The sequence below is a fragment of the Sinohyriopsis cumingii genome, chromosome 1 (assembly GCF_028554795.1).
Source record: "Sinohyriopsis cumingii isolate HCF-2022 chromosome 1, ASM2855479v2, whole genome shotgun sequence".
In the NCBI taxonomy this organism is placed as follows: Eukaryota; Metazoa; Mollusca; class Bivalvia; order Unionida; family Unionidae; genus Sinohyriopsis; species Sinohyriopsis cumingii.
This window is the reverse complement of record NC_142961.1, coordinates 158267778-158290779: the sequence shown is the minus strand read 5'-3', so window position 1 is coordinate 158290779 and position 23002 is coordinate 158267778. Positions and strand designations below refer to the sequence as shown.

Genomic DNA, 23002 nt, shown 5'->3' with positions numbered 1-23002 from the left:
TGTTTCATATATTTTAAAGATTTCTTACTTTTCTTTTTCACATTTTACCATTATCGTCTTTAATAACTGATTTATTGTACATTGCAACCGTCACTGCATGGTATATCCTTCTCAGAGATATATTTTTTAAAGCAATCTGTGACATACATAATCAGACCTTCGCAATGGAAAGTGTTGTCACTGAACTTGAGATTCAAAATGACACAGTGTTTGGTTTTCTCTGCTTTAAATACAAATATGAAAATTATCACTTAGTCTATACACAAACGAATGAGTCATTGGCAGTGATGATACGCATTTATGATACTGACTATGGTATTAAAATGTCATACTTAAAATATAACCTTCTGTCTTACAAGAACAATATAACCGTTGCCTTCTGTCTTATACGGACAATATAACCGTTGCCTTCTATCGTACGGGCACAATATATTATTCTGTATGGAAGTAATAAATCAAAGAATGTCACAACAATATTCCAGATGGGAAGAAGAAAAAATGTCTCCATCTGTTGCCAGAATGATTTCATGAAGTTCTTTTCAACGTTAATTTTTCTCATACGAAGCAACTGGGTTTTTTGCCATGACTGTCTTCAGGCTGTCCATGTTCAAAAGAATTTTGAAGCTTCATAGTATATTAAGGAAACATTACAGTTTTTAATCTGTGGGGGATCATTTTTCACATTTTCTTTAGTAAGCAGTCAGTCCACAATATAAAACAGTTCTATGTGCAATGAGCGATCTGATTGGTTGAACGTTAGTAATCTTGGCATTAAATCCGCAATATGCAGTTACAACATCTTGATCATTTCCTTAATCAAAATTTTTAATCGCTGGATAGCTAAATGGTAAATCTATCCAGAGAATTTAATGTCTGGACGACGACACCATGCACCATTTAACCTAGTGTCGCTTACATCTACATTTTCGGTTATTTTAAGAGACGCAATTTCATGAAGTGAAGTAATGGTTGTATTGTGTTTACATATTTTATGACACTTATCGGCTACCATAAATGTATCTAGTCGTCGCTTCATGTGATTAATACGATTTTCTTTTTCCAAGTGAAGTTTATTTATCGAGATTTTATTGCACTTAATATTACTTCACATGTCACGTGTTTAGGTTCTAATAAATAGTAACAAAGAAAGAGTGAAAACAACAAGTTTTGAAACGTTTAACAAATAGTTTATATCCCTGGAAAAACACTGTAAAAATAAAAAACAGAACTTTCGGTTTTAAGAAATCAAATCCAGAAATAATCAAAGAATAGTCTATGAATTAAATTTTAGAAGTCCTAGTAATAAAATGTTCTAATGAATTCAAGTTCGAGTCCCGACGAAAAATTCAAAATAAAAGGTGGTGACGTATACTATAGCCAGTATTGTGCTGTAGTGTCTACAGTTCTTTGTCGTTCCACAGACAATAATAACACGATGTTTGAATTTCCGAATAAAATTTCAAGATATGTCTTTGTCCAAGAATTCTGCAAGAGAAATCAAATATTTGCATGAAAAAGAATTAATATTTTAGAATCCAAATAATTTGAACAAAATTTTGAATATATCTCAACTGGTCCCAACAGAAAAAACAAAAAACCTTACGCCCCAGTGTTTAGAAGCCCGACTGACTAATTTCTCTATAGACAAAGGTTATACAGTAACTTGAGACACAAAACATATCCACGGATGAGGGTTAACCCTCCAGAATTTCGAGAACAGCGTAGAAGTATTTACGCCTAAAGTCATGTAGTTTCAGTCAGCCTCGATTTCACTATTATCATTCACACATTAAGAATTAATTTAAAAATGACATTGCTTGTTTAATTGATTCTCAAACAAGGTCAGGAATAAGGACAGCAGAAGCATACAAAGTTCTATTTTTAGGTGTTTTAGACAAAACAGTCAGGTTAAACTAATTTCTGGAAAAAGATCAAGTTCCTAGTAAACAAAATTCCATTACTTTGACATGTAATGAAATAAAAAAATTAAACTTACCAACGGGCAATTAAATTAATAAAATATAAATTAAATCAAATATACATAACACTTCCCCCATACAAAAAGAAAGATTGATATGATAACGCTTTCATTTTACCATATATTAATTATATATGAGGTAAAACAGAACTCTTATAAATTATACACAGTGTATGTGTAATAATACATTTCTATACATTGAAAAGTGCATCTGATATTAAAATATCTTTCCCCTTGATGTGCCTGATGCCAATATTATATTCCTGTAACAACAAACTCCACCTTAGGTGTCTCTGATTTTTATTTTTTATCTTGCCGATGAAAGTAAGGGGTTTGTGGTAACTAAAAACAATAATCGAGGAAGGAGATGAACTAATGTAAACTTCAAAATGTTGTAATGCCAATATCAATGCTAAACATTCCTTCTCGATTCTTGAATAATTTCTTTGATGCTTATTTAATGTCTTAGAAAAATAGCACATTAGATGATCAACACTATTTTCGTCTTCTTGAATTAATACTGCTCCAACCCCAACATCACTTGCATCAACAGACAATTTAAATGATTTGTTGAAATGTCGAGCTTTAAGAATTGACGCTCTTTTAAGTATGGCTTTTAACTTATCAAAAGCCTCCTGACATTTTTCAGTCCAAAGAAACTTGATTTTCTTACTCAGTAAATTTGTCATGTGTTCAGCACTTATAGAAAAATTGGAATACAATTTTTGATAGTGTCCAGCTATACCTAAACAATCGCATCATTTGCTTTTTATTAACAGGCACATGGAATTCAGAGATAGCCTTAACGTTAGCATGTATAGGTTTAACTTGTCCAAGATCCCGATGTGTCCTAGAAAATTTACACTATTACGACAGAGCTCACGTTTAGAAAAATTGTCAAACTGGCATTTGTGAGTCTGTCAAAGAATTTCCGAATCGTTGCTAAATGTTCTTTCCAGGTGTCATAGTAAATAACGACATCATTAATCCCAATTGTCTATATCAGAGGTAATCATATGCATGAGACGTTGAAAAGTACTTGGCGACCCTTTCATCCCAAACGGCATAACTTTATATTGATAAAGTCCATCTGGAGTCAAGAATGTCGAAGTTTCATTTGCTCTTCCGTCAGTGAAATTTACCAAAATCCTTTCAGAAGGGTCTAATTTGTTAACCTACTTGGCATTTCCGATCTTATCAATACAGTCCTCGATTCTTGGTAATGGAAATGAATCTGGTTGTGTCACGATGTTCACCTTCCTATAATCAGTGCACATACGGAACGTTTTATCTGGTTTCGGAACAAGTATACAGGGTGAACTTCAGACACTTTTACTGGGTTGTATGAAATCATTCTCCAGCTAAGGCTGAATTTCTTTTATCAAGTATTCCTTTTCAAGAGGGTTCATCCTGTACGAGTGTTTTTGCAAAGGTTTGGAAATTACAGTTTTAACGTTATTGAAAAAGTATGTTTGATTTTGTAGGAACATCTGGAAATAAGTGTTCATATTCAATTAATAACTGTTTAAGTTCATTTCGTTCTTGCTCTTGCAAATGTGAACGTTTTTGGTCCAGATCTTTATAATTTCTGAAATTTGAAGATTTGTTTGTCCAACATCAGTACAAATCTTTACTTAAATCTTCACTGAATGGGACAGGTATATCTAAATTAATTGCATGTATAACCTGGCTATCTCTTTCAAGATACTGGTACTCCGATAATTTATTTAGCTCACATGAGCACTAATATTATAATTTAACTCATTTTTTTTCTTGTTAACTTTGTAAGGGCCCTAATATCTAATATCAAATCTGAAGACAAATTTGAAGGATGAGCAAGAGAGACCGAACTCTATTATCCGACTCAAAAGTTCTCTCCATTGTAGTTCTGCCAAACCATAATTTCACTTTTAACTTGAATTACGGGATGCCAAATTCAAGCATAATAGGCTGGAAAGTTCCAGACCTGAAATTTTACCATTGACCAGATTGGACAGATCTGGGAAGGGCAAATTGAGTAAAAAACTTTACTAAAGCATTTACTATTGTTTTAGATTTAATATTCCTCAAACGAATTGCCTCTGAAACCTTGTTGACGCACACATTATGGTCAACAAATATTGGTTACCTGACTTGGTCTTAGGAAAGGGACTAACAGAAACTACCATAATACCAATAAATGGTTCGTCAAATGCAGGAATAGGTTGTAGATGAACCTTACGTGTCTTATGATTGGGTTTTCCTAACATTTGACAAGTATGACAAGATCTACAGTATTAACATACATCACTTTTGATTTTTGGCAAATAAAAGATTTTGTGATAAGTATTATTAATCCCTAAATGACCAGCCAGATGAGTTTCATGGGCCAGACTAAGGATTTCCTGTCTGTAAGATTTCCGAACTACAATTTGATAGTTCACTAACCACTCGTCACCAGCAAGTATCTCGGGAGGTTTCCATTTTCTTATAAGAATTTCATTTTAACGAAATAACAGAGTGGTACTTCATTGACTTCTTTTTTACTGATTGCTCTTTGAAACAACAGTAGATTTCAGGATCTTTTTCCTGTTCGACGACAAGTGATTGTTGTTTGTCACCCTGATTAGAATAAAGAGAACGATTGGTTAAAAGAGGATCACTGTGACCACTACCTTTTGATTGGTCCGAACAAGGTGTGAAAGTGACCTCATCAAAAGCCTGACCAATACATGTGTCAGCTAAAGGAATACTTTCCTTATCAACATCATTCTCAATAGAGTTCTTTGCCATATCTCCGGTAACTGCACAAGCTGGGAATACATTAGGGAATTCTTTTTCAATTGGATCGACTTTCTGATCCAGGTAACGTTTATCGGTTACAAGTGGATTAACCACAACCTTGTCTCCAGCTAGGTCCTTGCCTAGTAATAAATGACTGCCCTCAACGGGTAAACTAACAATGTGCCGACTGTCACGGATCCTGAGACTATTTTTGATGACAAATGTACACAATGGAGAGGAATGTTAACAAAGTCGCACTGTACTCCCTGAATAAGAACATTCTCATTAGAAGACTTCTCAGAAAAAAGCAAAGTACCTGACAATACAAGACTCTGAGAAGCCCCTGTGTCCCTTAAAATTTTAATAGGGATACAATTGGCCGGATCACCCAAGAGTGATATAGAACCCTTTGATATGAATGGTTCATAATTCTCCATAATAAAATCAGACTGTGGTTTATTAGACCCAACAAATGTATTGCTTTCAATACATGACCGTGGCCTTTACCTCTTAAAAATAAGAGCATTTGGAATAGGTCTGTCTTGATTCTGATGCCCATACTACAATTTGTAGTAATCAGAAATAACGTGTCCCTTCTTCTTGCAATAGGTTCACGTAGGAAGAGACAAGGATCTTTGGTCAAGTTTATCTGTATCTTGATTTTTGAAATTTGTGCCAGTTTGGTATTTAGAAGGGATTATATTAAGCTGAAATACTTTTCTGCCAGAGGACTGCTGTATGGAAGTCTTATTTACAAAAGGAACTTTGTGATCTAAAGAATACTCATCAGCAGCTCGATCAGCATTTTCCAAGGTTTCGATCTTATGCTCGTCAAGACAAGCAATAATTTTACTATGGACACAGTTCTTGAACTCTGCAAGTAATACAAATTGTTTGAGACTGTCATAATCTTGTTCAACTTTCTTGGCTAAGCACCATCTATCAAATAACTGCTTTTTTCTCTAGCAAATTCGACATTAGTTTGTCCGTGTTTTATAGTTTCTGAATTTGTGCCGATAAGCTTCAAGGACTAACTCATAACCCCTTAAGATGCATTCCTTAACCACATCATAGTCACCACGTTGGTGAACTGACAGTGATTTGTAAATATCACTAGCCTTATCAGTGAGTACACATTGTAATAACTGAGTCCAATACTCCCTTGGCCATTTCACATTTTCAGCAAGTTTTTCAAAAGGAGTAAAATATTTGGCTACCTCTCTTTCTCCGAAAGGGGACACTAACCTAATATTATTTGCAACATCAAAACTTAAATTTGTATTTGAAGTGGTAATGTGCTTTTCACTTGCCACCTCCATTTCTTTAATTCTAAATTGATATGCCCTCTCTTTATTCTTTTTCCTTTTGCATTTGTTCTTTTTGTAATTACTTTTGCTTTCCTTTCTCTCCTTCTTGTCGCTCTCTCCTCTTTCTCAGATTTAAACTGCATTTGTTTTTCTTGTAATTGCATTTGTTTTTCTTGTAACTGCATTTGTCTTTCTTTCTCTTTTTCGTCCTTATCTAACTGCATTAACATCTGTGTGTCTTCCTGAATATCCAGCTTCCTTAACTCCAATTCCATCGTGTGTTTTAATTCTAATTCCTTTACTTTTATGTCAGAGTCGAATACAGACTTACTGGTCGAAATCAAAGCACTTTTATCCAAAACATTCTTTTTCACCAAGTACTGGTCCAAAATATTTTTTATTTTTTGCTTCGTTAAGGAAGAATTTAACTCAGAAAGATAATATTTTCTGGCAGGTTGAATTAATTCATCTTTTTTGAAAAGGTCTATATGGTCCTGGGTAGGACTTGAAAGAGAGATTTCCACTCTGGATGGCATTTTAGAAAAAGCTGGCCGATTTCACTTGTTTTCAAAAACATGGAGAATTCAAATTTCAAAAAAGAAAGTTTTCTGAAATATTTTAGGCAAAATTCAAACATCCCGAGGACGAGGAACCCATCATCTTATGTTACGTGTTCAGGTTATAATAAACGGTAATAAAGACAGAGTAAAAACAACAAGCTTTGAAACATTTAACAAATATTTTATTTCCCTGGAAAACACTGTAAAAACGAAAGAAAAACTTACGGGTTTAAGAAATCAAATCCAAAAATAATCCAAGTTTAATCCATGAATTAAATTTTAGAAGTCCTAGTAATGAAATGTTCTAATGAATTCAAGTTCGATTCCTGACGAAATATTCAAAATAAAAGGGATGACATATTCTATAGCCGGTATAGTGCTGTATTGTCTACGGTTCTTTGTTGTTTCACAGACAATAGTAACCCGATGTTTGAATTTCCGAATAAAAGTTCAAGAAATATCTTTGTCCAAGAATTCTGTAAGAGCACTTAAATATTTTTAGGAATTTGTTAAAAATCTTTTAGAAGGAATAAGGTCAGCATAAGGATACAAAGTTCTATTTGTAGGTGTTTTCGACAAAACATTCAGGTCAAACTAGTTTCTGGAAAAAAATCAAATTCCTAGTAGACACAATTACATTCCTTTGATGTGCAATGAGATAAAAAAAAATTAAAACTTACAGTCATTTATATTAAATCAAATATACATAACATACGAAAATTTTACTTTCACATACTTGCAGATGGCTTATAAATATATTGTGTAAAAACTAAAAATATTTTATAGCACTACTTTTGTTGCGAATTTTTTGACCTTCATTTTAGCATTCCACCTGCATTTTAATGTAGTCACGTGTCTTTTACTGTGAAAGAATGGTTATATTTGTCCTTGATAGGTATTCGTGGGAACAAGCTATGTTTTCTACGTGAACTAGTTAATATGAGACCATTTTTGTATAAATTTTATTTCTTCTGGCTCATTGTCTTTAGCAAAAGACCTATACAGCAACAGCGATCAGCATCAGGGTTCCAAGAAGTGACATTTGACAGACAACGCAATGTAAGTAAACCTTTAATAGTCACCAGCACTCAGCTAACACATTTAGATGGTGCTATCTATGAGATTTGCTTTCTTCAAGATTCGCAATACACTAAAATATTATGGCTCATCTTGAAGGGAGACTCCTTTGAACACTATAGTATATATGTGGTACTACTGTTGACAAATTCTTAGTACTATATAGCTTTGTTACAATTCCTATATCGGCATGGGCTCCCGCACGTAGGGGCAAGGGGGTGGGCACTAGTTCCCGACCCGTCCGGACTTCACCTCTAAACATATTTTGGCGTACATACGTAAAACTTAATAGCTGACCACTACATGTCCCCTCCCCCGCTCCTCATTAATTATATGGATGCGGTTGTAAGTCGGTGTTTTTTTCATGGCTTTACTCAAATATGTGTCTATTACATTTCAGGTCTTGTTGACGTTTTAGACTTATGTTGCTAACTTTTACTAGATATGCTAACTTGAATATGCAGGTCCTAATTGATTACTTTTACTACCTTACATAGGTCACTTTTTTTGGTCTTAACGCCACTTTTCAGCACAAAATGGCGGCAAGTACAACCGGTGGAGGAAGAACAAGGGAAAGCCCCGGGAGAACCACCGAGCCACTGGAAGTTATTGGCAAGCTTTTTCAAATACCCACATTAGTCGAGCCACATACTCGAACCAACGCGGTTAGAGGTGAGATGGATATATTGGTAAAGGCGAGAGCTTTATACCACTCGGCTGCCCGCGGCATCTACATGACTAGTTTGCGCCTTTTTTTCTAATATTATTGGTAGCGGAGACCAACGGTATTGGACACTATTTGATACAAATTTTTCAGCGTCCATTCAGATTGTACTGACCTTTTTATGTGAATGATAACTAAAATTCTTCTTCTGACCCATGGTATTAAATTCATCAAAACATTCACATTTTAAGTACCAAACTCTGTCAGAAGAGAATACCGGTGTATCCATCAGAACTGAAATTCAAATTGAAGTTAGCGTAGAAGAAGACATGATCACCCCAAGTTAAGAGTCACTCCAACCTTCACAAGTTTTTCAAAACCGATCTCTTCTTTTAAGGCACTATGGGATTATGGGACTATATGCAAAATTTATTTACCTACGAAATTGAAGAGCTTAACAACGTGCAACACTAACTACCTTTGAAATTTGACATCGGAAGTGCTCAAATGAACACTATGAATTTTACGTTATGCTAAAACACATGTCAAGGCATTTTGTTTGCTTGAGATTTGAACTCAGTTTAAATAACAATCTAGAGATTAGAATGACTTCAACAAATCATGAAAAGAAACAAAGGAACGAAGCATGTGTTTGAAATTATTTTGTTAATATTAACATACGGACGTGACCCCAGAGTTTGTCAGCGTATGGATAATATCCGAAACTGTATAGTAAACCGCCACCTAGAAGTTGTATTAGTATACCAGGTTTCTGGCTCAACGATATATGTCTCGATAAAAAAAATAGTATTAGGTCAAAAGAGGCCTCTATCTTCAATTGTTCTTTACATTTTTTCAATCATCTACTATATATGTCTCGCTAAATCAAATTTAATGTACCAGGTTTCTAGCTCAAAACAATTTTGTTTCTACTTCTATTTTTTGTTTTATAATTACTCGTCCACTTACCTTTTTGTTTATTAAATTGATATGAAAGTGATTTTCAGATTATAGATTAAGTGTATATTATATAAAATGAATACCAAAGAACAAACAACCACAATGACCGAAGATGAAAGACTTACAATGTGAAGAGACCGTGCTGAAAGGGCAAGATAAGAGGGAAGAATTATAATGACAATGAACGTGCAGAAAGAAAAGAGCAGAAGAAATGATGAGAGAACGTGATGAAGAAATAAGAAAAGAACGCGAAGTAAAAAAGAATAAGAACAGAGTACGATAGAAGATATCGCGATGAAATTAACGATGAATAATAATAATATGATGATGAGGATTATGTCATATATTTGGAAATTTACATGTCGAAGAATAAAAAAAGAGTATTCAAGATTTTACAATAAAATGTATGAATTAATATTTCCACAATTGTTAAGGCTAAATGAACTCGATAATTTTTTTTTAAATTAATGAATGAAACGATGTATAAGGTAAGAAAATGAGGAAAAAACAAATAATATTTATAAAGTTTAGATAAAATTTAACTATCACTAACATTTGTTTTGTTTTTATAATACTTCTTCACCAATTGTTTAAGTGTCAACCGTTGACATAAGAAATAATTAATTATCATGATGAGATACTGAGAATTGTTTTCGTCCACTTACCTTGCGATGACATTTGAATAAATATATAATTGCTGTCCTGTTGATGTAATATTTGTTGTCAACCGCTAATACTTTTGATTTATTAAGGTCACTAGTTAGTTTTGTATAGTTTTGTTGACTTATCGGACATAGAAAGTTATCATACCGTGAAATTAATTCATCACTTAATTGCTCAACATAATTAAAGTATTTACTGTCGTCGAATTTTATTAGCGAGAATTTTACTGTATCAAATTTTGCAAAACAAATACCAGAAAGATCATCAGTGAACTCGATTGTTAATGGTTGACCATCGATTATTAATGGTTGACCATCGATTATTAATGGTTGACCATCGATTGTTAATGGTTGATCATCGATTGTTAATGGTTGACCATCGATTGTTAATATTTTAACTTTGCTGCTGCTTCCATTTGATTTTATTAAATTTTCAAACATTATTTTATTAAGTTTAGATAAAATGTATTTAAAGATTGTTATAGCGATTTTACAATAATTGCTTCTATGTCGTAGTCGGAAAAAATAATATCGATTATATGTTTATTTGAGTCATTTTGATAATAAACGAAAACAAATGTATCTACTCAATTTTTCACAATAACGTTTGTCATCAAAATTACTTAAACCACTTTTTATTATAACATCTGTTTCAAGTTTATGACGATTTGTTCGCATTGCCATTGCTCTTATAAAGCTAACATCCCATCAAGCGCATATTTAAAATCATCGAATCCGATAAATGTTTAAACATAAACACGAGGCAAACCCTTTGCTTTGTATTACTTTAGTATTGTCTAGTAGTATAGAATACATTTTACTACGCAGTCCGATAAAATATTTTATAATCAACGAATTTGTCTCCTCATTCTTAAACTTACCAATAACCTTTTTATTTGTATCATCATAAACTTTACTATTGCGAGGGTAGTCTGAAAGATCAAACAAGTGTCGGTTATCATAAATATCTTGGTATACGTGTGTGTGTGTGATTAGGATTTTTAACTTTGCTTTAACAATGTTTCAGTCATATCCCTACGATGTCTGCAGTGTGGCAGTTTATAGTGATGTCTAGCACTGGGGCATCATGCCGTAGACATGTAGCATAACGTCCCACCGAGACACATTATCCTGACACCAGGCCCACCAGCACTAACACTAACCTCTTAACGCTAAGCGCCAAGCGAGGCAGCTGTAGGTACCATTTTTGTAAGTCTTTCATATGACTCAGAAGCGGTTCGAACCCACGACCTCCCGCTTCCGAGTGGGACGCTCTAACCACTAGGCCACCGGTACATCATCACACTCAGCTTCGTAAACTAGTGAGTCGGTATCAGTAAGTAATAATCTACTTGACGGCCACTGATTTTTAACAAAATTATAATGAAAATCATACATGGGCCACTTGTATAAATCTAACACAGCAGCTCCAACATAAATAAGCTTATTACGTTTCAAATTTGTTTTTCTTTGCTGTATCGCAACAAGATTTTCATTAAAAATTTTCATGCTGACAAAAATTATCATCTGATACAAGTTTGTTTCGGCGGTTGATATCATTAACTAGTTCAATATTTACCCGCTTTTTTAATATTTTCCATTATTTTGTCAAAAACTGAGTGATCCATTAGCTTAAAGAAATTTTTCTCAAAATCAGTTTTTGCTTTAGCTTGTGTTGAAGTGTTCTATTAACATAATCTCCCATCAACGGTGATTGATTAAATTTTAGCACACGATTAAATTTTCTCAACACAAGACCAGCATCTATTGTTTAAGAATTTTATAATGCAAAACGTAATTTCTCTTATTGAGCAAATTTGGTGCAAGTTTATTTTTCGCGGAATTTTGCTTTCTTAATACCATTGCTTGTTGTTCCTGACATAATAAACTATAATCGATTATCATTAACTCGGCACAAAATGGGTAATCGATATGTTAATCGTGTAATAATGCAGGGTAATCAAGATCCATTTCAACAAAATATGAAACGTCTTATGGTATTTGTTTTCCTTCTGTTTCAGATAAAATTGATCTGGCGTGATCCAGCAAATGACGTTGGTCCTAACATTGTGAAATCGTACAGATTATTTGGATCGGAGTTTATAATATAGTTGGATGGAAGATTTGAATTATATTCTTTCCTGTACTTGTTATTTGCTTCAGAATATTTCTTTGTTATTACGCAAATACAACCACGAATCCCTTTCTTAATAAAATTAAACATATCAACATCTGTCAATATTTCCAACTCTATTTCACTAAACTTTAGAAGGGCGTTCCACGATAGTCCTGGCGCAGAATAATACCAGCATGGGTCTAGTCCATAATTGTTATAGCTAACCTCTCTAAAACTCTCAAAAACATCAGCAAGTAATAATAATAATACCTCGGTTTTCAAGTATAAATGATGATAATAACCTACTGTTTTGCAATCAAATTGTTTCCAATTTTTTATAAAAACATATTCATGTTCATTGTCAGTTATATTTTAACTTTTTAACTGTGAATACATTTTATTCTTGTCTGGCAAAGAAGTTTCATTTACCCCAATCGTCAAGATATTCGTACGGAAATATTACTTTCTTTGCTAATAAACTTGATTTCGAGACACCGCCCTCTTTGACCTTGTGGAGGGTGTCAAAGTCTAAATAACTTTTAAATTATTAAACTCACTACCCGCGCTATAAGCGCTGTTAACCAGCTCATTTAACGATGCTGCCATAAACTGTAAGCTGTCGATGAAATGTAATTGACATGTACTTTTCAAAATTATTTGGGATACACTTGACAATGTTATCAAGTTTTAAACAATATGTTATTGCAGGGTCACCTAAAGCTTTAACAATTGAATGACTGTCATAACCACGAAAATTATGTAGAATGAGAGGAATAAAATTTGGAGCATGAAATTTTAAATTACAGCTATCATGAGCGGCTCCACGATAATGTCCTGTTAAATTAGAATGATCACGAACTGTTTTGTCAGCTGATTGGTGGATAAAGCTTTTTTGCACATATGACAATTGTGCTTGATTGTAGTCGGATTCTTGCTGAGTTGTAATCTTTATCTTTTTGTATTTTTAATAGTTTAAATACATCATCAACGTCACTAATAAACTGCTTTAGTAACCAAACAGATGGACTTGGAGAGTTTTTATCGGACCTGCGATATACTTTAATCGGCTTTGATAAGCTTGGATTAACACAACAAACTACTTTATATGCGACTCCACATGGATTACGGTTTTGAGTTTTTCTTGTACTTGACATGTAAGATTATTTTCCACAGTAGGTACACGTTGAAGTATGCACTCGAAATAGGCGTAAAGAAAAAAATGAATTTTTACTTTATGATTATTACTTTTAAACCGATGAATTGTTTCTTCTTTGATTGGCATTGTTATTCGTTGTACTTCCAAACAATATTTTAAGTGCTTTTGTAATGTTTCATTATCAGCGCAACCATTTAAACAACGATAACAAAAATATTTTTTTGTTTTTATCTTTATTATATCGTCGACCAACAAGTCCTTTAAAATTTTTGATTTACACCATGATTATTATTAAACAGTAACTGTATTGTTGATTGTGATGCTTTTTTAGAAGTACGTTTCGATAAACGTTTTAATGCTCATCAAGACCAAATACGTTAATAGAAATATTATTTTACTTTTCGAATTTTGGTATTTGATTTGCTGCAACGGGAAATCTTATACAGGTAATATTTAATCTTGTAATGTAACTTAGATATTTTTCAACACGATCAGTATTTGTTTCTGCTGGAAAAATTGCTGAAGGAATAGCCCATTGAAAATAATTATCAAGATGTTTGACGTTGATGCAGCATTTTTTAATTTTTTTATGGTAGATAGATATAATAACTACCATGTAACACATTAGATTTCAGTGTGAAATAGAATGTCTCATATTAATTCAAACTTCCAACCCGAACCTGATACAGTATAATCTTCTATTTTGTTTTATTTAGTTGATGAATTACATTAGCGAGCAATGAAAGATTAGTTCATAGTAAAATTCGTCTAGACTTTGATGTAATAAACGGTTCAGCGATTTAGTCACCAACGGTTTCATCGTTTGCGTCATTCTCAAAAAATTTGGTTTTGTGAATAAAACGTGGTACTGTACTATAATTTGTATTGCGATATGTTTTTCAAGTTCATGTTTTACAATTGGTTCTCAAAAAAGAAAAAGATTTGTCGAATTAAAATTTGTTAGAACGATTTGTTTATCAAATCTATAACTGTTTTCGTATCCCTCAAAAGTGGTAGCTATTTTAAGTGGCGAATCGCAAACCCTTCTTCAGACCAATTTCGAAGAAATCCTTTTTCAATCACTTGTTTTGTTAGAGAAATTCAAACTCGATTTCTAACCTTAAATTTATGTCTTCTATACATATTTTAATTGCGTCGTTTGGTGATAATGAAACGGTTTTATATTTTGTATTCATCAACATTTTGCTGAAGATCATCACTATATCTATTTTTACTTTTAGCTGTCATATGTGTATGGATTTTCATGTTTAATGTACGATTAAATCGTTCGACGATAAAACTTTTTCCTTCATTTATTTTAACATACTTTTTAATGTTATTTTTATCCAAGAATTGTTCAAATTTGTTTTTAAAAATCTCTGCTCTATGATCAGTCCAAATTTTATCAGGTTTTCTCCCATATTTAACAATAATTTGTTTTAGCGATCAGTTATCAATGTTCGTTTTATCTTGAAGAGGCACACTAAAAGCATATTTGCTAAAAACATCAATAGCATTAAAGAAATATTTCTTTGGAGCACCATCACCGCCAACATTAAATTCGGGGAGATTTGACAGATCAACTAAATATATCGCCCAAATACCATCAACTGCATTTGCTACGACCTTGCGTCGCAGAAACCGTTTTTAGGTCGATGTAGTTCAGTCGCAAGTAACTCTAAATCCTTTCCGAGTCCACATTTATATTTTATTCCAATTAGTCCCTGAACAAGTTTTTTGTCAAATCGTTCTCGAAGATTTGTCGGTTTCATATAATGAAGTTCTTTTAACATTATTTTATCACAATTATGCTTAATTTTGCCGTCCTCGACGTTAACACAATAACTCTCCAGGTGGCTGTAACAGATATCATGTTGCATTGCCATTGAATGAATAAAATTTTAAGGTTCTCGTTCATGAAAACGATTATCATTTTCATCAGGTTGTTGATCAAGCGAATTATACGGACCGGTGTACTGAAGTCCTGGAAATGTTCAACCACGATTTGGTTTTGGCAATTTACCGATTAATTTATGTACTTCAATACCAGCTCCAATTATTTCTCTTTGACCACAACTCTTGACATAAGCAAAGATTTTATTTTGCTCCAAACAAAGATCTTTATCACAATTCTAGTTAGATTTTTTCATTTTATATTTTAGTCTTCTACAAAAACACTTTTCCGTGGCATCCGCCAGCCTTCGACTTTAGGGATGCGCTTTTCTTACCCCAAACAACACAAATACTTTTAAACAATTGTCATATTGTTTCTAGGTTTTATTATATCTTCCTCATCGTTCAGTGTTTTCATTCTGCAATTTACGCAATATATTATCATTATGTACCACAAATAAAGTAATTGACAGCATATCATTGGCAATAGAAGGTTGCCTGTCAAACTGTAAAATAAACCTTTAAAAAATTATCTGAAATCTTTCGGATCCAATGGGTTGCATCTGATTTGAAGAATAATTTTTTTTGGTATTATTTGTTAACATATTTCTTGATGACATCACTTGGTGGAAGACCAAATGAATAAAAGTAGTTGTCATTGTAAACTGCGACCCAGTGCGTGTCTGACCGTCATTAAAATTTGGTATATTAACTACGCAAGAACACAGCAGCCGGTACATTGAACAATTCATCTTTTGAATAAACTCCACGAAATGTGTTTTATTTTTTTTTAGTTTATCAATTATTTCAAAATTATCTAACGAGCACACGGAAGGACTACATCTTTCTAGCCTCTGGATCCAGGGAGTCTCATTCCACGTCCTACGCCCAATATATTAGGCAGCAGACTGCCAGTTATTCCTGCTAGTAGTGGTGCGATAAATTAGCCTTTCTTTCTTGATTTCCTTGACTTTTTGTCCTCGATTTCGTCAAGTGCTTCGCGCTCGTCTATTTTTTCGTCTTTTTTTTTTAGTTTGGCATTTTATTTATTATCCCCATACAATTTTATTTCTGGCACAAAATTTGTTTTGTACCATCACCGGTCACCGCATTCTTAGCTCCTGATATTGCCTCTGATGCTACTGCTATTCCCAACGTACCTAGTGCTGGTAATATTTTTTGTAATAGCTTTTGCTACAGCTGATAATGCTGGTCCAAAAAATCCACCATCAACTGTCAACATGATGGCCATTGCTTTTCTTGTGACATTGATATATTTAATACAAATGGTTTTCCTCGATCAAATTTGTTTTTTTGTTGTTGTTTTGTTAGCATTAACTTTGTTCATATACCTATTGACTTTGACGAGGTGTAAAGTAGTGGACCTATTTTAAGTGAAACCGCACGCTGTTTTGTGATTGATGTCATTAATTTTGTAACTTGTCCTTGTGTTAAGTACATTTATTTTACAATGTATTTTGTTGTCATTACAGACTACATAAATGGGCACATAAAATTATATTTGTATAGTCACTTTACCATTAACTGCATCAATGGGCAAGAACTTTTCGCTACAAACCAAAGCGTATGCGTTTGTTCCACCAGCTGGTGCAATTCCATGTGTCCAGCTATCTAAATATCTGCAGCTGATCCATTAAATCGTTCGGAGTGTTTTGATACGTCTAAGTGAAATATTGGGTAAAGTACTCGAAATTCTTTGATAGATATTTGAGATCCACTGTCCGCGTCCTGATATTTTTGCATTGCTTCCATCAGATACATATAACGTCTAACGTGTTTTGTTTCATCATCAGCAAAGTTACACTCGATAGCACGTTTGGGATGCTGTTTCGAACTTATTCTAGCAAATATGCGTCTAACATCAACATTATCAAATATTACATTATTTTGCTCTTGATCATTGCGTATATGTTGTAGCTGAAACACAACAAACATTTGTCTTGGCAATTACTTGCTTGGCGTTGTTGTAATACGCCATGTTTAGTCGCATGCATTAGAAATAGCCGTTTGATATATTGTCTGTTGTTGGAAGTAAATCTTTATTGTATATGCTTCCAAAATTGCATTGACTTCCAATGTCTTGGTCATTGATGGAACAACTCGCGGCATCCATAAAGCATGTCTTGTAAGCTGAAATTGTGCGTTGGCACTACCTGATCGAACCAAACAATCGTTTTGTTATGCTTGATCTAAACTAAGTGTATGCTTTAGTCCACGAAATACTTTGCTATAATGACGACTAAATTGGAAGATTGTGCTCAACAGAAGCATCTTACTGTGTTTCTTATTGCAGCTGCATCATTATTGGCGGGATTTGCATCTAAATTATTGTTATCTTCTGCAGTACCAGCTCCAGTACGAAACTAATTTGACACAGTAGTTCCAAGTGAAGTATCTTTAAACCACATCATATTTGTTGCAATGAATCAAGATTATTTGATTAGCAAGCTGGTATCGTGCGCTTCTAAACAAGCTCCAATCATTATTGACAAGCGTAATTTCAGTGTGAGCTGCAATATCAGTACCAGCTGCATCTAATATTCGACCTCGCACATCTAAGATCGGCTTATGGGGCAATATAAATACATCTTCATCACGAGTATTAAACGATCTAACACCAGTTTTATTTGGTTCGTTTGAATTTTTGTCAAGATATTCTATGAACTCGAACTCTGTCGAATCATCAATATCTAATTCCTTATCCAAACTGAAATAATTTCTGACACTTGTTATTTTATTATTCACACATAACTTTGCGTTAGAAAGTTAGAATGTTCATTTTTGTTTTCTTAACTGTGCATAATATTTGTTCTCCTTTCGTCGATAACAATTTCTTTTGTTATTGCTATCATCGCCTTTTTATTTTCCGACGCCGGAGCAATATCTGAAATACGTTTTACTATCTCATTATGCGACGGCATATCGCGACGCCCAACACTTTGTATTTTTTAAATTTTTTTTATTAGCGATCTTTTGTCCGACAGCTGTTTAGGCAGCAGACGCTGCGTCTGTAGCGAAAGCTTTTGATGCGTCAATAGCGTTTGGTGCTATTCTATTTTGCTATTCCTGGTATATTTCCAAACAATCCACCTACGATTTTTCTTCGATAAATTTTTCTTCGATATAAAGTATTGTTCATTGTTTTATTAAATATTGTATCAGAAAATCAGCTTTAGCTCCATTAACTTAGTTATGGTAACTATGATATGGTGCGTAGGTGTTAGTAATAGGTGACTATTTCATTGTTAAGATCAAGCTGCCGCCCCGACTGGTCTGTACGTTTCATTGTTATACTTGATATATGCGTTTCAAGTTCAACGGGATAATAAATTGCTTGACGTGGAGTATCTTGCATTAGAGATCCTGGTGGAATGTCCGCCGAAAAACTATATTGTCTAGTCTTGACTACCTCGCGCAGAATAAGAACCTGATGCAATTGAGTAATTAATCAAAATCTCGTTAACTTGTGTTACAGCAGCATTTCCGTCGTAGTATATTGTTTGTTATGTGAGTGATACATATTGTTGATTATTGAAATCTAGCAATGACACAATACTTGTTGCTATCGAAAAGTTAACTAACACGTTATTTTTTAACGTAATTCTTGCTCGTAGTGTGTTATAATTTGGCGTTATCTCAAAATTGTGGGCAACAGCAGATCTGTGTGCCTTTGTTATTAACTCTTTGATTATTTTGTTAAGATCTGTAACTTGATACGCACCATGTGGAGTTTTAATAGTCACTTGCGGGGATGCTCCTTGACAAAAGTAAAATCATTTACCTTTGCTTTTAGATCTGACATGGAATGCCATGCTGTAGAAGAAATTAATCCAATTTCATCCTGTAAGCCAGGGTTAAGTTATGTTGCTGGATTATAATTAACAGAAATATTTGCGCTATTATTCGCGAGTGAGGAGTCGAGTAGTAATGTGGTTGATAACATTTTTTAATCTTTTATTCCACACACAATTGTGTGGCATAATTATATGCCCCACGCATTATGCGTGAGGTATAATACGTGGCGCATTATCCGTGGATGAGATTGATATATAAAATCTCATATTCACCTGACGTTATTAGTCTCTATCATATCAACAATTTCGTTATCGATTTCAGTACTAACATTTCCTGCTTCCTTTGATGATACTAATAACATTAGTCGGTCAACCATTTCCGTGTTTGAGGTAAATAATCGAACTCCTAGTCCTGTTTCTTCCTCTTTTGGTATATGTTTTGATAGATTTTTATCATACCATTCAAAAACGTATACTCTAATGTTCCAACCTTTACCGAATTCCGCTTTACTCTTAATCCTGTCTATTATTTCATGGGCAATAAACCATTCTCTTATAACATTAAATTTACCTAGTAATTCTTTTTCTGCAATTTCTTCTCTAAAAGTTTATATTTCTTCATCAGCAATAATTCCATTGTGATAAATTTCTCTAAGATTGTCTGATAAATCAGAATACTTTTCTTTATCCCATTTAAAAATATTAAGTTCTTTTTCAGTAATACCAATTGTATTTAAAGACGCATTATATTCATCTTTTTTTCTATTTTTACTCTTGCCTTTTTCTAAAAAAAATATATTATTTGCGGTGTCCGTAAATTTTACATTTGGTTCTGCTAATGTATTTTGTTCTTCCGATGTTTCCCCTGTTTTTGTTAATAATTCCCTTATTAAATTTCGTGTTTCAACAGCTGACGCTTCAGCTAATCTTTTTTCTAGTTCAGATGGATTATTAATTAGTCTATCGAACTCAAATTGTCTCGCTACAGGATCAGCAATGTTTGCTACATGCGCCTACGCAATTTTCCTGTTTTCCTCTTTCGAACCTTCACTGAGAAGCCCCAGTAAACCTTTCTCTTTCAATTTTTTTTAAGCTCTTCCTCCGATAATGGTGATATTTCAGGTTGTCTGCCAAGCACTGCCTCAGTTACTGGTTTAAAATGTTTAGCAGTTTCTTCTTCTGCAACACGTGTCATTGACGTGCTTCCTCTACTTTCTTCTTGAGGGCTGATTGAGACTCGACAATTTTTTTTTATCAATTCTATTTTTCTATATAGTCCATTGTTATTTTCATACTAAACATAAAATTTGTTAAAGATATTTTGTGATACAACAACAAAACATTTTAGTCGAATCTTGTGCAAGTTTATTAAACAGAAAAGTTGCATTTATCTTTGGTAGATTTATGATATAATTCAATAAATTGATCTTTACTAACATCACAACATTGATCGTTTGCAATATTTCTTACATCAACATTGTATAGTCCGGCAAATAAAATGAAGCAACCGGTATGTCGTCGTATAAATCTGTCAACGTTATAGAATCATGTGCAAGATAAACCGCATTACATTTTCTGTTACGTGATAATAAAAATTATGACTTAATTTTGTTTATTTCGTCGTTGTTTCGCGGGGTATCATCAAATACAATTACTTTTTGCTCTGTCGAATCAAGTTCGTTTACCGGAACTATTTCTTCCGTTTGTCTAATAAGAAAGGTGTTCTCACCTGCACCAGGTCCGTCACACAGTTTTCATTAAAATCGGTTAATAACTCATACTTGTCCTGTTGTGGATTTATCGTATAAATATAAACTCTATCGTAGTTATAATTATTAACAACTAATTCATTAACAAATTTGTTTTTCCCAACTATAGGTCCAACAAAAAGATAATGACAAGTTGATTGTTGTGTTTATGTTTGATTAATCTTTCAGTATCAAAGTTTAATACTGACATTTATTTTTGTATAATATATGATTATAAAATGAATTACTACACGAAATTTGGAACTACAATAGGATCAGAATCAGGTACTGTAACAATAACAACTGGGGATCAGATTGATTTATCAGATTATCTTAACAAATCGGGCGACTCAGTGACGGGTAATCTATCAATGACTGTTAATCGAGTAATTGATTTGGAAACTGCTTATTCGCCACCACATTTTAATCAAACTCAAGCTGTAAACTTTCAACAGTTAAAAGCTGTTGATGATAACAAACTTGATAAGACTGGTGGACCAGTTACTGGTAACATTAATATGTCTGATAATAAAATATTGGTCTTGAAGAGAATTTCCACTAGCAAATGTTAACACAAGTCAAGCAGCAAGTTGTACTCAAGCTAACTCTGACTACGGTTCAGTCGTTAAAAAAAGTGGCGACACAATTACGGGAAGTCTAGTGATGGCGAATAATGCAAAGGCAACTAGGCTATCTTTAAACTCCCCTCCTGCTTGTGACCTATCTATCGTTTCGGGTTGAAATAATAGCACTAGCTCGTTGATTGTGGGATTTATAAATGGTACGAGGTAAACCTAAAACAATACAAAACGCATACTTGAAATAAAGACAAATACAATACAGAATATAACCGATACAAATACAATACACAGTATACAACCCACCCACCATCATTCATAATTTTATCACATGAAAACTAATTATCCCTCACCAGACTCGAAGGATATAATTTTGCCAAATTATATTCATATTGGCGGCAAGTTAGTTTATAAACCTCAGCTTGATAATGCAACGCTGGTCAACGATGATTGGTTAACCAACGTAACATTTGCTAAAATCAATTTTGTTAAGTCGAGCGATGCGATACAATGACTGGCACGTTAAATATGGGCGGTAATAAAGTAACATCATCATGCACTCCAATGGTAGACGCGGATTTAGCAAATAAAAAATTCGTCAACGACACTAAGTCAGTACTACGAAACGTGGTTCAGTTAATTGGATCAACTTACCTACCGCTAGCCAGTGGAATAATAACCAGTACAATTTATATGGGCGTTAATAAAATAACGTCGTTGTATACTCATATTTCATCAGCAGATTTAGCTAATAAAGCTTAAGTAGACTCCATAGCTGTCGGTGGAACAAAAAATAAGGTTGGGTTTGTTCCACCACTTATTAACTCAGTAAATAACAGATTAGGATTTGAAGCAACTGCATCATCGCTGTACCCTGGAAATTATCACCGTTTCGCTTTTTCGTTTACGAGCCAAATATCGGGAGGACCGGAGTGGACAACTAATGGAGAAACATCAAACTTTTGGTTAAAAATAAAATGCCTTTGCAGTGTGGCAATTTCAGTTAGGTGGACGGTTAAACTCATATATTGGCCGAATATATAGCTGGCTTTTGGAAGGATCAAATGATAATACAAACTGGACTACGCTGTACAGTACTACAAATACTTATATATTCAGTGTCGCAATATTTTAAAATTTCACCATTAAACACAACAAAATATTTATATTTCCGAATTTATGTTAATACCACAGAAATCCCGTACCCGGAACTAACGGAATTTCAGTTATTTACGCTTGACGATCAAATATAAAAAATTTGTATAACGTTTTAAAATAAATGTCAGAACCAGCAATTATAACACTAGCAGAACATTTGTATGATAATATTCTTAACCCAAACAAAGATGGATCACGTCATATTGACGATGAAAACGACGATGAAAAAATATATATTAACAACGCAAAAAAATTAACTACGATTTAATAAATAAATAGATGGACATAATATTCCATTCTAAAGCTATCCCATAAATCTCAGCCATACATGTAGCAAGGAGTGCCTTTGTATTATAGATGTATGTAATCCATTAGTTTTAATTTCCTTATACCTTTCCTAACCACTTTAACAGAGGATATATTTGGACAACACCTCACAATAATTATCTCAATGTACAATATAGTATGGGAAAGGTAAAAGGTTACTAGCGCTAGTAAGGCGCCCTCTAATTTTTTTTTAAAATTTGTAGACACATGTTTTTACACAGCAGAATGAAAACCATAGAA

The 23002-nt window shown here is 33.5% G+C and overlaps 1 protein-coding gene across 1 annotated transcript in view; it reads left to right on the top strand.

The window, feature by feature from the left end:
• The window catches only part of LOC149808221 (uncharacterized), a 162828-nt gene extending 149723 nt beyond the window's left edge, over positions 1–13105 (top strand). The window contains exons 16-17 of the mRNA XM_089975084.1: positions 7598–7667; positions 11993–13105. Coding sequence (XP_089831210.1) covers positions 7598–7654 — 57 coding nt within the window. The 3' untranslated portion in view covers positions 7655–7667; positions 11993–13105. The remainder of the gene's footprint in view (positions 1–7597; positions 7668–11992) is intronic.
• Positions 13106–23002: the final 9897 nt, after the last annotated feature.